Here is a 17,469-nt window from a genome sequence, read left to right on the forward strand (position 1 = left end):
TGCGCATCTTAAATATCAGTAAAATTCAGTGTAATTTATTTGAGCATGCAGTTACAAAACCTGTGCTACTGTACGTGTCAAGAACGTAAAAAAGAAGAAAAAAGAAAACAAGGTTATCCCAACTCTACCTAGGGATCAACTAAATGCCCCTGAAGAGAAGGAAGGAAGGGCGCCAACAGGACAGTGGTAATGTAAGAATAGGGGAAAAAAGAGAAGTAGGCAGCTCAAATCAGTGTGAACAGAGTTCTCACACTAAATCAATGGACATAGAACAAGAAAAACAAAATCCGTAACCAGTGAAGTAATAGGAACGACACCAGGAAGGAAAAGGGTGAGCACCAAGCTTCCAGTCTGTGATATATATATAGGAAAATAGTGATTGGATAGGTGAATACCCCAATAGATAAACAGACAAGACTGGCAAATAAAGTATTAATATCGTTGGTTCTTGTCTAATACCAACAAGAACCAACGATATTAATACTTTATTTGCCGGTCTTTTCTGTTTGGATAGGTGAATACCCCAATAGATAATCACTATCTTCCTATATATATATGACAGACTGGAAGCTTGGCGCTCACCCTTTTCCTTCCTGGTGTCGTTCCTATTACTTCACAGGTTACGGATTTTGTTTTTCTTGTTCTATGTCTACTGTACGTGTGACATACTTTCAAGCATATATACCATTTAATATGTTCAAGGCGAGCAGTAAGGGAAGGGGAAGTGACCGTGCTGCTGATGGTGCACGCAGAGGCGGTGGCCCTGGCCACGCTGAAACTGTGCCTGCTGCCAGAGCACAAGAAACACACTCATCCACGATACCTAGCTTCATGTCCCAGTTTGCAGGGCGGCGCAGGACACCACTCTTAAAGTCACACCAGTGCGACAAGGTGGTCGGTTGGATTGCAGCAGATAATGCTTCCAGTCAGTTAAGCATCACCTTGTCTTCCACAAAGTGCAGTCTCAGTAGCCAAGAGTCTGGTCAACAGAATCCTCACCCTGATCCTTCTTCCTCCCACCATGGAGAGTCTTGGGAAACAAGTGATCCCACACTCGGATCTTACGAGGAGCTCTTTTCATCACCATTCCTTGATTTGGGCCTCTCGCCAAGAGGGACATGAGGAGATCTTGTGCCCTAATTCCAAAACTCTTGAGCATCCACAGTCAGAAGAAGATGATGGTGGGGAACGGCAATTAGTGTTTCACGAGGTGGATGATGATAAGACACAGTTGCCAATAAGTCAACGGCAATTAGTGTCTCAAGAGGTTGATGATGAGGATGAGACACAGTTGTCAATAAGTGAGGTTCTTGTTAGGTCAACAAGTCAGGAGGATGACCAGATTGAGGAAGTGGAAGAAGAGGTGGTGGACAATCAAATCACTGACACAACCTGGGAAGGTGGCAACCTGAGCAAGGACAGCAGTACAGAGGGGGAAGGATCCGCAGCACCGCAACAGGCTGGAAGAGGCAGTGGGGTGGCAAGGGAGAAGGCGGGTCACACCAAACAGGCCTGCAACTGTTCCCTGGAGCACCCCCTTGTGGCAATCTCCCTTACCAAGGGGTAGGTTATCTGCAGTCTGGCGCTATTTTGAGGAAAGTGCGGACGATAAAAGAATTTTCATTTGCAACCTGTGCCGTACCAAAATGAGCAGGGGCGTGAACACTAGCAACCTCACCACCACAAGCATGATCCGCCACATGGCATCAAAGCACCCTAATAGATGGGCCGAAAGCCTAGTTCCACAATCAGTGTCTGCAGGTCACACCACTGCTTCCTCTTCCCCTGTGTTACGTGCTGGCCAATCCCCTTGCCCTAGATGCAGGCCCGGATGACTCCCGCCCTGCACCAGGACCTACGCAAGCACCATCAGCTAGCACAACCACTTCTGTGTCCCAGCGCAGCATACAAATGTCCATACCCCAGGCCTTTGAACGAAAGCGCAAATACCCAGCCACCCACCCACAGGCTATAACACTAAATGCGCATCTTTCCAAATTGTTGGCCCTGGAAATGTTGCCATTTAGGCTTGTGAACACTAAGGCTTTCTGCAGCCTGATGGCGCGGCCGTCCCTTGTTACTCAATCCCCAGCCGCCACTATTTTTCCTGGCGGCTGAACATAAAGGCACTTTAAATGTGGCTTTTATGGTGTATTGAATACACTGTATTCCCATGCACCCCTTCCACCACAAAAAAGGGTATATGATTCAATCTTCCTTTTCTCGTTCTCCTCCTCCTCCATTATATCAACATGCTTATTAGGCTGCCCTCTCTCCTAATGATTTAGTGTGTCAGCTCACCTGAAGGCCCTCGCATATAATGTTTTAGAGGCTCACCAGCAGGCCCTCGCCCATAATGTTTTAGATTGTCAGATCAGCAGCAGGCCCTCGCCCCTAATGTTTTAGAGGGTCACCAGCAGGCCCTTGCTCCTAATGTTTTTGAGGGTCACCAGCAGACCATCAATCATCATTTTTCAAGGTTGTGTATGATGCACTCCTTTATGTGTAATAAAGGGTGTATTGGAGTGCCGGCTCCTTGTAATTTTTGGCAGCCCTTTCACTTAGTGCATAGGCTTTATGAGTATAGGAGTTCCACTACCTGAACAATTGTACCACAATGTGAATGAGGCCCTCCTTTATGTGATATACAGGTTGTATCGGAGTTCCTCTTCCTTGTAATTTTTGGCAGCATTTGCACTTTATATATAAGTAAATATACAGGAAAGAATATTTCCTAAAAATGTTTCCTCTAAAATCGATTTTATCTTCGGTTTTGTGCATATTATTGTTAGTCTGTAAAAGTGGCGTACTACTCGGACAACATTGTTCCCAGCAGCAACCTTTTCCTGTGAACCAGACACCCTCCCCTCTTCAGAGCAGGGGGTGCCTGGTTTTATGCTCGGGTTCTCCCATTGACTTCCATTGTGCTCGGGTGCTTTGTAGAGCACCCGAGCATCCCAAAGTGTTCTACTCGAGCATCAGAGCACCTAAGCACTTTGGTGCTCGATCAACACTAATTGCGTGCTTTAAAACCAAGTATGTTTAAGACTTTGTTTTTCATAAAAGATTTACAAATTTATATTATTAGCATGCACGTTTGACTTTTCAAATGGGATATATAAGATCTTAAAAATGTATTTTCCAGTAGGGAAATTTATCATGAGGGGAGTATTTAAAGGATAACTGTCACATTTAGACCCTAATTTCAATTTTCAATATGTAGTTACTAATAACATGATATTCCAGAATCAGTTACTATTAGACTGACTTACCCCATATTTAATAAGATTCAGCCCTTAGCAACCAGTCTGCATAAAACTGCAATCTCACTATTCAGTTAAGATGGCCGCCACTGCCCTCACCCTGAGGCTAATCCCGCCTGCCCTCACTAGCCAGTAACAATAGCCCCCCAAAAGTGTCAGTAACCAGAGCCCTCCCCCTAAAGGGTTAATCTCCTGCAGCACAAAGGGGTCCTCTTACTACATGTTGCTTATATTTATTAGGGATCGACCGATTATTGGATTTACCGATATTATCGGCCGTTATTGGGGATTTTAAACACTATCGGTATCGGCATCTATTTTGCCGATATTCCGATAGCGTATGGGGAACACAGATCACGCTGCTGACAGCGCTCTCAGTGTTCCCCTTAGCAGCACAGGGGAGAAGGAAGCAGTGTCTCCTCCCCCTGTACTGCGGCTGCCGCTGCCGCCAATGAGAGGAGGGAGGAGAAGAGAAGGGGAGGGGCTGTGGCCACTGCGCCACCAATGAAGCTTAATCTCTCATTTATTCATATACAGGAGGCGGGAGCTGGCTGCAGAATCACATAGCCGGCTCCCGACCTCTATGAGCTGTAGCTGCGATCCTCGGTTAACCCCTCAGGTGCTGCGGATCGCAGCTACCGCTCATAGAGGTCGGGAGCCGGCTATGTGATTCTGCAGCCAGCTCCCGCCTCCTGTATATGAATAAATGAGAGATTAAGCTTCATTAGTGGCGCAGTGCGCCCCCCCTAGCCAAGTATTAGACATTGGTGGTGCAGTTCCGCCCCCCCCAACCCCAGTATTAGACATTGGTGGCGCAGTGCGCCCCCCCTCCAAGCCCCACCAGTATTAAGCATTGGTGGTGCAGTCCCCCCCCCCCCCACCCTAGTATTAAAAACATTGGTGGCGCATATATGCGTCATCTCGCGAGGGCCGGGATTTCCTGTGACCGCGCGCACACAGGCGCGCGCGCTCACAGGAACGGAAGGTAAGCGAGTGGATCTCCAGCCTGCCAGCGGCGATCGCTCGCTAACAGGCTGGAGATCCGAATTTTTTAACCCCTAACAGGTATATTAGACGCTGTTTTGATAACAGCGTCTAATATACCTCCTACCTGGTCCTCTGGTGGTCCCTTTTGTTAGGATCGACCACCAGAGGACACAGGTAGGTCAGTAAAGTCGCACCAAACACTACACTACACTACACCCCCCCGTCACTTATTAACCCTTTATGAACCCCTGATCACCCCATATAAACTCCCTGATCACCCCCCTGTCATTGATCACCCCCCTGTCATTGATCACCCCCCTGTCAGGCTCCGTTCAGACGTCCATCTGATTTTTACAGATCCACGGATACATGGATCGGATCCGCAAAACACATGCGGACGTCTGAATGGAGCCTTACAGGGGGGTGATCAATGACAGGCGGGTGATCACCCATATACACTCCCTGATCACCCCCTGTCATTGATCACCCCCCTGTCATTGATCACCCCCCTGTAAGGCTCCATTCAGACGTCCGCATGATTTTTACGGATCCATGGATACATGGATCGGATCCGCAAAACACATGCGGACGTCTGAATGGAGCCTTACAGGGGGTGATCAATGACAGGCGGGTGATCACCCATATACACTCCCTGATCACCCCCCTGTCATTGATCACCCCCCTCTAAGGCTCCATTCAGACTTCCGCATGTGTTTTGTGGATCCTATCCATGGATCCGTAAAAATCATGCAGACGTCTGAATGGAGCCTTACAGGGGGGGTGATCAGTGACAGGGGGGTGATCACCCTGATCACCCCCTGTCATTGATAACCCCCCTGTAAGGCTCCATTCAGACGTCCGCATGTGTTTTGTGGATCCGATCCATGTATCCATGGATCCGTAAAAATCATGCGGACATCTGAATGAAGCCTTACAGGGGGGGTGATCAGTGACAGGGGGGTGATCACCCTGATCCCCCCCGGTCATTGATAACCCCCCTGTAAGGCTCCAGGCGGACGTCCGCGTGTGTTTTGTGGATCCGATCCATGTATCCATGGATCCGTAAAAATCATGCGGACGTCTGAATGGAGCCTTACAGGGGGGGTGATCAGTGACAGGGGGCTGATCACCCTGATCACCCCCTGTCATTGATAACCCCCCTGTAAGGCTCCATTCAGACGTCCGCATGTGTTTTGTGGATCCGATCCATGTATCCATGGATCCGTAAAAATCATGCGGACGTCTGAATGGAGCCTTACCGGGGGGGTGATCAGTGACAGGGGGGTGATCACCCTGATCATCCTGATCACCCCCTGTCATTGATCACCCCCCTGTAAGGCTCCATTCAGACGTCCGCATGTGTTTTGTGGATCCGATCCATGTATCCATGGATCCGTAAAAATCATGCGGACTTCTGAATGGAGCCTTACAGGGGGGGTGATCAGTGACAGGGGGGTGATCACCCTGATCACCCCCTGTCATTGATAACCCCCCTGTAAGGCTCCATTCAGACGTCCGCATGTGTTTTGCGGATCCGATCCATGTATCCATGGATCCGTAAAAATCATACGGACGTCTGAATGGAGCCTTACAGGGGGGTGATCAATGACAGGGGTGTGATCAGGGAGTCAATATGGGTGATCACCCCCCTGTCATTGATCACCCCCCTGTCATTGATCACCCCCCTGTCATTGATCACCCCCCTGGTAAGGCTCCATTCAGACATTTTTTTTGGCACAAGTTAGCGGAAATTTTTTGTTTGTTTTTGTTTTTGTTTTTTCTTACTAAGTCTCATATTCCACTAACTTGTGTCAAAAAATAAAATCTCACATGAACTCACCATACCCCTCACGGAATCCAAATGCGTAAACATTTTTAGACATTTATATTCCAGACTTCTTCTCACGCTTTAGGGCCCCTAAAAAGCCAGGGCAGTATAAATACCCCACATGTGACCCCATTTTGGAAAGAAGACACCCCAAGGTATTCCGTGAGGGGCATATTGAGTCCATGAAAGATTGAAATTTTTGTCCTAAGTTAGCGGAAAGTGAGACTTTGTGAGAAAAAAACAAAAAAAATCAATATCCGCTAACTTATGCAAAAAAAATAAAAATTTCTAGGAACTCGCCAGGCCCCTCATTGAATACCTTGGGGTGTCTTCTTTCCAAAGTGGGGTCACAAGTGGGGTATTTATACTGCCCTGGCTTTTTAGGGGCCCGAAAGTGTGAGAAGAAGTCTGGGATCCAAATGTCTAAAAATGCCCTCCTAAAAGGAATTTGGGCCCCTTTGCGCATCTAGCCTGCAAAAAAGTGTCACACATGTGGTATCGCCGTACTCAGGAGAAGTTGGGCAATGTGTTTTGGGGTGTCATTTTACATATACCCATGCTGGGTGAGATAAATATCTTGGTCAAATGCCAACTTTATATAAAAAAATGGGAAAAGTTATCTTTTGCCAAGATATTTCTCTCACCCAGCATGGTTATATGTAAAATGGCACCCCAAAACACATTCCCCAACTTCTCCTGAGTACGGCGATACCAGATGTGTCACACTTTTTTGCAGCCAAGGTGGGCAAAGGGGCACATATTCCAAAGTGCACCTTTCGGATTTCACAGGCCATTTTTTACAGATTTTGATTGCAAGGTACTTCTTACACATTTGGGCCCCTAAATTGCCAGGGCAGTATAACTACGCCACAAGTGACCCCATTTTGGAAAGAAGACACCCCAAGGTATTCCGTGAGGGGCACGGCGAGTTCCTAGAATTTTTTATTTTTTGTCACAAGTTAGCGGAAAATGATGATTTTTCTTTTTTTTTCTTTTTTCCTTACAAAGTCTCATATTCCACTAACTTGCGACAAAAAATAAAAAATTCTAGGAACTCGCCGTGCCCCTCACGGAATACCTTGGGGTGTCTTCTTTCCAAAATGGGGTCACTTGTGGCGTAGTTATACTGCCCTGGCAATTTAGGGGCCCAAATGTGTAAGAAGTACCTTGCAATCAAAATGTGTAAAAAATGGCCTGCGAAATCCGAAAGGTGCACTTTGGAATATATGCCCCTTTGCCCACCTTGGCTGCAAAAAAGTGTCACACATCTGGTATCGCCGTACTCAGGAGAAGTTGGGGAATGTGTTTTGGGGTGTCATTTTACATATACCCATGCTGGGTGAGAAAAATATCTTGGTCAAATGCCAACTTTGTATAAAAAAATTGGAAAAGTTGTCTTTTGCCAAGATATTTCTCTCACCCAGCATGGGTATATGTAAAATGACACCCCAAAACACATTCTCCAACTTCTCCTGAGTACGGCGATACCAGATGTGTGACACTTTTTTGCAGCCAAGGTGGGCAAAGGGGCACATATTCCAAAGTGCACCTTTCGGATTTCACCGGTCATTTTTTACACATTTCGATTGCAAAGTTCTTCTCACACATTTGGGCCCCTAAATTGCCAGGGCAGTATAACTACCCCACAAGTGACCCCATTTTGGAAAGAAGACACCCCAAGGTATTCCGTGAGGGGCATGGCGAGTTCCTAGAATTTTTTATTTTTTGTCGCAAGTTAGTGGAATATGAGACTTTGTAAGAAAAAAATAAAAATAAAAAATCATCATCATTTTCCGCTAACTTGTGACAAAAAATAAAAAGTTCTATGAACTCACTATGCCCATCAGCGAATACCTTAGGGTGTCTACTTTCCAAAATGGGGTCATTTGTGGGGTTTTTCTACTGTCTGGGCATTGTAGAACCTCAGGAATCATGACAGGTGCTCAGAAAGTCAGAGCTGCTTCAAAATGCGGAAATTCACATTTTTGTACCATAGTTTGTAAACGCTATAACTTTTACCCAAACCATTTTTTTTTTCCCCCAAATTTTTTTTTTATCAAAGACATGTAGAACTATAAATTTAGCGAAAAATTTATATATGGATGTCGTTTTTTTTGCAAAATTTTACAGCTGAAAGTGAAAAATGTCATTTTTTTGCAAAAAAATCGTTACATTTCGATTAATAACAAAAAAAGTAAAAATGTCAGCAGCAATAAAATACCACCAAATGAAAGCTCTATTAGTGAGAAGAAAAGGAGGTAAAATTCATTTGGGTGGTAAGTTGCATGACCGAGCGATAAACGGTGAAAGGAGTGTAGTGCCGAAGTGTAAAAAGTGCTCTGGTCATGAAGGGGGTTTCAGCTAGCGGGGTTGAAGTGGTTAAGTAAGAGAGGAGTACATTGCGCTGAGCATAACGAGTTCGTCCTCACGTTACTTGACTTAATTTTACAACACAGCGTCTTTTTGTTTAACAGTAAAATCTTCCGCCAGCTCAGGGGGGTGGCAATGGGGAGTCCCTGTGCCCCGACTTTTGCCAACCTCTACCTGGACTGGTGGGAGAAAGAGATTGTATTTGGGGAACAGCTTGAGGAATGGTCATCATGTATCCACCTTTGGTTGCGATACATTGATGACATTTGGATATTGTGGAAGGGAAACACATCACAGTTTGATTCCTTTGTACAACAGTTAAACATTAATAACTTGGGACTCTATTTCTTAGATTTACAAATCACCAGGGGAAGTGATGGACACCTCATTACAAAAGTCTACAGAAAGCCAACAGCCACTAATAGTTTGCTACAATGGCAAAGTTGGCATCCCTGGGCACTACGCAAAGGTATTCCCAAGGGACAGTACCTAAGAGTAAGACTTAACTGTTCACAGACCCTTGATTTAAAAAATGCATCTGATGATCTTTGACAAAAATTCAAATCAAGAGAATACCCAGATACGGTCCTTGATGATGCATACTATCATGCGCAGTGCTGTGACAGGAAACATCTTCTGATCCCTAAGATCAAGACCAACAAGGATAAAGTCATGAGAATTATTGGGACTTTTGATATGAGGCATCAGGAGGTGAGGGAAATTCTCAATTGTCACTGGGGTATCCTGAAAATGGTTCCGGATATTGGTAATCTTATTGGGGATTCCCCCTCAATCACCTTTCGGAGAGGACGGAACCTAAGGGATCGGTTGGTCCACAGCTTCCTTAAACCTGCCCATACACACACATGGCTCTCCACTGACGTCAAAGGTAATTTTAGATGCAGTGGCTGCATTGCATGCAACTCAATGAGTCATCAAAACATTTACCAGTACTGTCACCTATGCAAAATTAGAAATCAGGATTTTTATTAATTGCAGGACCACAGGAGTTATTTATCTCATTACTTGCTCCTGTGGCCTGCAATATGTTAGAAAAGACGATTCGGGAGTTTAGACGAAGGGTCAGAGAACATCTGGGGGATATCCGCAATAAGAGAGATACTCCAATAGCACGACACGTCGTTGACTCACACGCAGGGGACATGAAAGCGGTCAGTTTTCAAGGGATTGAACAGATTTTTCAGCCACCCAGAAGAGTGAAATGGATAATAGGCTGTTGAGGAAGGAAGTAGAATGGATTTTCTGCCTGTGTACAGAGAAACCAAAGGGCCTTAATGAACTGAATAGTTATACGTATTTCATTCATCCCTAATGTCTTTCCCTACATCTTCTTTACCAGGTCTAATCAGCACATTTTAGCAATGTGAATTATCCCCAATATATTTTTTTGATATACCAAAACAGTCCACTTTATCATGGTAGTACCAGCCGTGTATAACATTTTGGATATTGTAATTGCTGATATTATTATTATTTTTTTTTTGCATGAATTACTTTCATCTATAGGATTGTAAATATTTTGTTTTGCATAATCACTATTTAGTCCTTCTACTTAATATGCATGATGATTATTTAAAGGGGTTGTCCGGGTTCAGAGCTGAACCCGGACATACCTCCATTTTCAACCAGGCAGCCCCCCTGACTTGAGCATCGGAGCAGTTCATGCTTCGATGCTCTCCTTTGCCCTGCACTAGGGAGAGCCAGGAACCCCAGTGACGTCACCGGCACTGATAGGCGGGATTTAGTCAAACGGCTAGGGCAGCGCTAAAGCCCGCCCATCGGAGCCGGTGACGTCACCGAACACACTGCTGGGTGGATTTAGCGCAGGGCAAGGGAGCGCATCGGAGCATGAGATGCTTCGATGCCAACATCAGGGGGGCTGCCTGGGTGAAAATAAGGGTATGTCCGGGTTCAGCTCTGTGGATGTACCTCCATAGAAATTAGGCTTTTTCCGAGCCCCCAACTTTTGATGTACCTGTATTCTTACATCCTCTTTATCTCCTGTATTTCTGTTAGCCGCTTAAGGGTCCCCCCCATATATTCAGATTCACGAGCAGGAGCGCAATAAATGATTCACAGGTGGTGCAACAGGACCTGGGGACGTCATGTTCAGTATACACGCCCCTCTCCTCTGATTGGCTGCCTGAGACAGCTCCCCTGCTGGCTCTCCCGGCTTACCTCTATTTAATGAGCAGTAGCGGGCGGGCGCGCAGCCATACCAGCGCCGATGCTTGTGTCCAACTTAGGCAACCTTATTATGATTTTTTAGCACCTGCTTACAATAGGTCCTGATGAGGTACCTGGCATAGGGCAACCAGAAACGCGTCGAGCAGGGCAGGGTACTACTAGGTAGCCTTTGCAAGCGGGGGTCTTCCAGATATCAACTCTGGTGTTCAAATACACTGGCAACACTGAGATGTTTATGGGGTTATGGACATGGACCCCTGCTGAGTAATGGCAGCTTAGAGCCTACAATAACCCAAAAACAGTACCTCACTCCCCAACCTACTGCAACTTGTACAAAAAAAAGAGCAAGGATTTTTTCAAGGTAAAAAATCTCATTTTATTCAATATAAATCACATGATCATTACAGGTATTGCTCAATAGGGACAGGACATGGAGACTGAGCCACAAGGGGCTATACAATGTGGAGAATCACAATGGGGGATAATGTGACCATACCCAGCAGAGAACAACAATATACCAGAGGCCGTGAGCAAAAGTGTAGTTGCGGGTGCAAATGCTGACCCCTAGTATAAAACAACTACTGACTATTGCTCACAACCTCTGTCCGGGGATGCTGTGAGGTGTCAATGGACGGTGCAGTACTACTAATAAAGATGGCATATAACAATGAACTGCAAACCTCTCGTCCCACCCTGATCCAGCTACCAAGTTACCTACCCATGTTGCTGCTGTAGAATGGTAACACGACTCCCCCACTGTTTCAACCTCGACACGTGTTTCGCCACGTAGGCTTCGTCAGGAGGTACCTCCTGACGAAGCCTACGTGGCGAAACACGTGTCGAGGTTGAAACAGTGGGGGAGTCGTGTTACCATTCTACAGCAGCAACATGGGTAGGTAACTTGGTAGCTGGATCAGGGTGGGACGAGAGGTTTGCAGTTCATTGTTATATGCCATCTTTATTAGTAGTACTGCACCGTCCATTGACACCTCACAGCATCCCCGGACAGAGGTTGTGAGCAATAGTCAGTAGTTGTTTTATACTAGGGGTCAGCATTTGCACCCGCAACTACACTTTTGCTCACGGCCTCTGGTATATTGTTGTTCTCTGCTGGGTATGGTCACATTATCCCCCATTGTGATTCTCCACATTGTATAGCCCCTTGTGGCTCAGTCTCCATGTCCTGTCCCTATTGAGCAATACCTGTAATGATCATGTGATTTATATTGAATAAAATGAGATTTTTTACCTTGAAAAAATCCTTGCTCTTTTTTTTGTACGAGTAATGGCAGCTTAACTGTAGCCAGTAATAAAAATAAAAAACAGGCACGGTCCGCTGCCACTACTCATTCATGTGGTAATTAAACTGGGGACATATTGAACGTCACTGTGAAAATCCAAGAATAGTGACGATTTGTCCGCAGTTTCATTGGGGGGGGGGGAAAGCTGAAAATATATTCACCTTCACTGAGTTCAATTCCTATCTTCCTATTTTGAAATATAATGAGAGGGTTCAGCTGTATTTTAAATAAGCACCTTAAAATTTTGTTATTTTCATATTTTAACCGTCTTATCAGGCAGTGAGCACATTACTGTTTTAGTCATTTAAATGCTCCCGTTTATCATTAATTGCCCCTTTACTTTTCTATTTATCTACATTGTTGTTGTTTTTTTGTTCCTGACCCTTTTATTCCGATAGGGAATATTAAGACTTGGCTGTTTATATTAGAATACATTTCCTATAATTATTGACTTAAAGAATTTTTTTCTCTCCCCAGAACATAACACATTAGAATACATGCTAAGAGAGAAATTCTTAGGTAGTAATATATGATATCTGACTTAGAACAAAATAGCTGATAGAACTTTGTCCTCTGAGGGTGCTGGCATGTAGTTTTCAATTTAGCCAGTTTAGCAGCCTCGTTAAACCCTGGTGTTCTGCATAGTGGAAATGATTTAATTAATTTTAGCTAGCTACTATAAAAAACACACATCCTGAATGCATGTCAGAACAGCGCTGTGTGCCAGCACCCTTACACAGGGCTCCATAGGAACATTGCTGTGGCAGGCCTCAGAGCCTGCAGAAGACCTGAGGCTTTCACAGCAAACAAACGGCTCCCCAGATCTCAGTGCATGGGAGCTGCTCGGGTCCTGGAAGTACAGTGCTCCAGGGCAAAGACCTCTCAGATGCTGTGGTAACAATTGACCACAGCATCTGAGGGTTTAAAAGCCTGCGATCGGCATTATACATGATCACAAACTTGACCTCCAGATGTTTGCTGTGTAGAACAGCAGGCACCCAGGGTCTATGGTAAGCGTTCAGTTTCTATTCGGGAGCCATATTTAAAGATCCAACATGAGCTGTACATATACATCACATGTCAGGAAGAGGTTAAAGGGAATCTGTCACCGTAAAAAAGAAGGTATTATATATAATATTCCATATTAAATAGTCCTGTTACAGTCAATTGGCTTAATTCATATTGAAATATTTTGAAAGCACAATCAGATCAGTAATATATTTGACTTTTGGTATGTAGATTTAGGACATCAGTCACATTACTCCTCCTAAGTTTATATATATATAGAAGTAAAAAGTGAAAAAAGGTAAAATAAAGATCTGCTAAACAAATAAAAACTAGTTAAATATTAAGTTTATTATAAATTGTCATTTCCCCAGGGCTTAGTTAAAAAGTCAGATTTTTAGCCACTTCCACAGATACCTCTTTCCAGTAAACCAAGACGACTCACTAGAAATTATAGAAAAATTCTATGTTTTTCTAATATAACCAGCAACTCCCTTTTGTGTTCACAGGAATAGCTGCGCAGAGAAGCTAATGGATGGCGATGAGAAAGATAGGGTGAAGAGGTAAGATCAACAACACCCAAAGCTATTAAAAGAGCTTAGCAGTGAACTAGCAAAACCATTAACAGATTTATTTAACCAATCACTGGTACCAGGAGTCGTCCCAGAAGATTGAAAATTAGCAAATGTTTTGCCCATTCACAAGAAAGGTAGTAGGGAGGAATCGGCAACTATAGGCCAGTAAGCCTGACATCAATACTGGGGAAATTAATGGAAACCATACTTAAGGAGAGGATTGTGGAACATCTAAAATCCCATGGATTGAAAGATAAAAAACAGCATGGGTTTACTTCAGGGAGATCATGTCAAACTAGTCTTATTGATTTTTTTGATTGGGTGACTAAAATAATAGATGGCGGAGGTTCAGTAGACATCGCTTATCTAGACTTTAGTAAGACTTTTGATACTGTCCCACATAGAAGGCTTATAAATAAATGACAGTCTTTGTGCTTGGACTCCTATATTGTTAAGTGGATTAGGCAATGGCTGAGGGACAGGCAACAGAGGGTTGTAGTCAATGGAGTATATTCAGACCAAGGTCTTGTTACCAGTGGGGTACCTCAGGGATCTGTTCTGGGACCCATATTCTTTAATATCTTTATCAGCGAAATTGCAGAAGGCCTCGATGGTAAGGTGTGTCTTTTTGCTGATGACACAAAGATTTGTAACAGGGTTGATGTTCCTGAAGGGATACACCAAATGGAAAAGGATTTAGGAAAACTAGAGGAATGGTCAAAAATCTGGCAACTAAGGGCCTCTTTCACACTTGCGTTGTCCGGATCCGGCGTGTACTCCACTTGCCGGAATTACACGCCGGATCCGGAAAAACGCAAGTGTACTGAAAGCATTTGAAGACGGATCCGTCTTCAAAATGCTTTCAGTGTTACTATGGCACCCAGGACGCTATTAAAGGGACTCTGTCACCACTTTCTAACCCCCACTTTTTTAACTATCGTTTTATTCATGGTGCCCTTCTGATTACAGTTGTCATCTTATATGTTAGATCTGCGGTGCCGTTTAGGTAAAAAATCGATTTATATCACCTGTCAATCAGCTAGATAAGGTGCCCAGGGCGTTCCTCTCCTCTTGAATCTGCCGCCTGCCGCCGCCGCCGTTGGTGCCCAGCTCCTCCCCCGGTCTCGTCAGCGCTGCTTCAAACAACACAGATCCGCCTCCGGCTCTCCCTCAATGCCCCCTCCTTTTTTTCGGAAATCTCGCCCGTGCGTACGCATCCTTTCGGCATCATCGCTCTAAGTTCGCGTTATGCGCATGCGCGAGAAAAGGATGCGTACGCACGGGCGCAGGCCTGTGCGCACACGCGAGATTTCCGAAAAAAAGGAGGGGGCATTGAGGGAGAGCCGGAGGCGGATCTGTGTTTGAAGCAGCGCTGACGAGACCGGGGGAGGAGCTGGGCACCAACGGCGGCGGCGGCAGGCGGCAGATTCAAGAGGAGAGGAACGCCCTGGGCACCTTATCTAGCTGATTGACAGGTGATATAAATCGATTTTTTACCTAAACGGCACCGCAGATCTAACATATAAGATGACAACTGTAATCAGAAGGGCACCATGAATAAAACGATAGTTAAAAAAGTGGGGGTTAGAAAGTGGTGACAGAGTCCCTTTAAAGTCCTGGTTGCCATAGTAGGAGCGGGGGAGCAGTATACTTACAGTCCGCGCGGCTCCCGGGGCGCTCCAGAGTGACGTCAGAGCGTCCCATGCGCATGGATGACGTGCCATGCGATCACGTCATCCATGTGCGTGGGGCGCCCTGACGTCACTCTGGAGCTCCCCAAGGGGCCGCACGGACGGTAAGTATGCTGCTCCCCCGCTCCCCGCTACACTTTACCATGGCTGCCAGGACTTTAGCGTCTTGGCAGCCATGGTAACCATTCAGAAAAAGCTAAACGTCGGATCCGGCAATGCGCCGAAACGACGTTTAGCTTAAGGCCGGATCCGGATCAATGCCTTTCAATGGCCATTAATTCCGGATCCGGCCTTGCGGCAAGTCTTCAGGATTTTTGGCCGGAGCAAAAAGCGCAGCATGCTGCGGTATTTTCTCCGGCCAAAAAACGTTCCGTTACGGAACTGAAGACATCCTGATGCATCCTGAACGGATTTCACTCCATTCAGAATGCATTAGGATAAAACTGATCAGGATTCTAACGGCATAGAGCCCCGACGACGGAACTCTATGCCGGAAGAAAAGAACGCAGGTGTGAAAGAGCCCTAAAATTTAATGTTGATAAGTGCAACATAATGCACCTGGGGCGTAAAAACCCAAGAGCAGAATATAAAATCAGTGATACAGTCCTAACCTCAGTATCTGAGGAAAGGGATTTAGGGGTCATTATTTCAGAAGACTTAAAGGTAGGCAGACAATGTCATAGAGCAGCAGGAAATGCTAGCAGAATGCTTGGGTGTATAGGGAGAGGAATTACCAGTAGAAAGAGGGAGGTGCTCATGCCGCTCTACAGAGCACTAGTGAGACCTAATTTGGAGTATTGTGCTCAGTACTGGAGACCATATCTCCAGAAGGACATTGATACTTTGAAGAGAGTTCAGAGAAGTGCTACTAAACTAGTACATGGATTGCAGGATAAAACTTACAAGGAAAGATTAAAGGACCTTAATATGTATAGCTTGGAAGAAAGACGAGACAGAGGGGATATGATAGAAACTTTTAAATACATAAAGGGAGGTAAAAGAGGAGAGAATATTTAAAAGAAGAAAAACTGATACAAGAGGACATGGTTTTAAATTAGAGGGGCAAAGGTTTAAAAGTAATATCAGGAAATATTGTTTTTCTGAGAGAGTAGTGGATGCATGGAATAGCCTTCCTGCAGAAGTGGTAGCTGCAAATACAGTGAAGGAGTTTAAGCATGCATTGGATAGGCATAAGGCCACCCTTCATATAAGATAGGGCCAGGGGCTATTCATAGTATTTAGTATATTGGGCAGACTAGATGAGCCAAACGGTTCTTATCTGCCGACACATTCTATGTTTCTATGTAACATATATAAATTTAAAATAATAAATCTAGTAACACAATTTATTTTAGTGAACTGACCAAAAACTGATCGCTAGCTTTCATAATCCTCTAATTCCATAAATTTGTTTGATTATCCAGGGCTTTACGTAACAGATCTGAGAAAAAGAGGCGTGACCAGTTCAATGTACTTATCAAAGAGCTCAGCTCCATGCTCCCTGGGAATGACCACAAGATGGACAAAACCACTGTGCTGGAAAAAGTTATTGGATTTCTACAGAAACACAATGGTAAAGCTACATATTTCCTTAAATAGGTTTGACATTGCCTTACTAAAGAAGAGCTCTTGGAGTTTTCAGAATCTTCAGTTGATTTTACAGAACGTCTGAATATCATTAGATAAAAACTATTGCAGGATAACAACATTCACTGCCATTTCCTTTGCCCAGCACCATCTGACAATGTTTTAGAAATGCACATTCTAAATAATCCACTATACAGTTCTGATTGGCACTGTCCTCTCTCTGCCAGCCAGGACTGATAGTGCCAGTGCCCTACTTAACAAATTAACAATTAATACTTGTGATTGCTGAGGCCGGTTGGGGCCATCAGCAGCTGGGAATGTGGCAATGGTTTTGGAAAGGTGGCACTGTGGGTAGGCGAGTTTTTTTTTTTTTAAATTGGGCACAAGTTCCCACTATTGGGGTTGTCAACTTCTGGGCCTTTATCAAGAAGTATAGGGTAGGAGGAAGGAAATATTACTTCAGACTGCAAAAGTTTTGTTTGTTCATTACCATTTAGACATATAGGACATAAGATAACAAATAGATAGAACATTTCCAATCAAGGCATAATTGCAAAGCTGTCCTTTTTATTTTACGTTCAGAGGACAGAAAACTGGATGATTTTGACCAAGATGGTTGGACCTGGAGCAGACATCTTTTGGTGCAGTGACACA

The 17,469-nt window shown here is 44.7% G+C and overlaps 1 protein-coding gene across 12 annotated transcripts in view; it reads left to right on the forward strand.

Annotated features, from left to right (window-relative positions):
- Window positions 1-17,469, forward strand: part of NPAS2 (neuronal PAS domain protein 2) — a 151,522-nt gene that overhangs the window by 33,707 nt on the left and 100,346 nt on the right. For all 12 annotated transcript variants that reach the window (XM_044284852.1, XM_044284850.1, XM_044284851.1 and 9 more), the window contains exons 2-3: window positions 13,472-13,525; window positions 16,653-16,801. In XM_044284852.1, coding sequence (XP_044140787.1) covers window positions 13,472-13,525; window positions 16,653-16,801 — 203 coding nt within the window. The remainder of the gene's footprint in view (window positions 1-13,471; window positions 13,526-16,652; window positions 16,802-17,469) is intronic.

This window comes from Bufo gargarizans, chromosome 3 (genome assembly GCF_014858855.1).
Source record: "Bufo gargarizans isolate SCDJY-AF-19 chromosome 3, ASM1485885v1, whole genome shotgun sequence".
NCBI classification, from domain to species: Eukaryota; Metazoa; Chordata; class Amphibia; order Anura; family Bufonidae; genus Bufo; species Bufo gargarizans.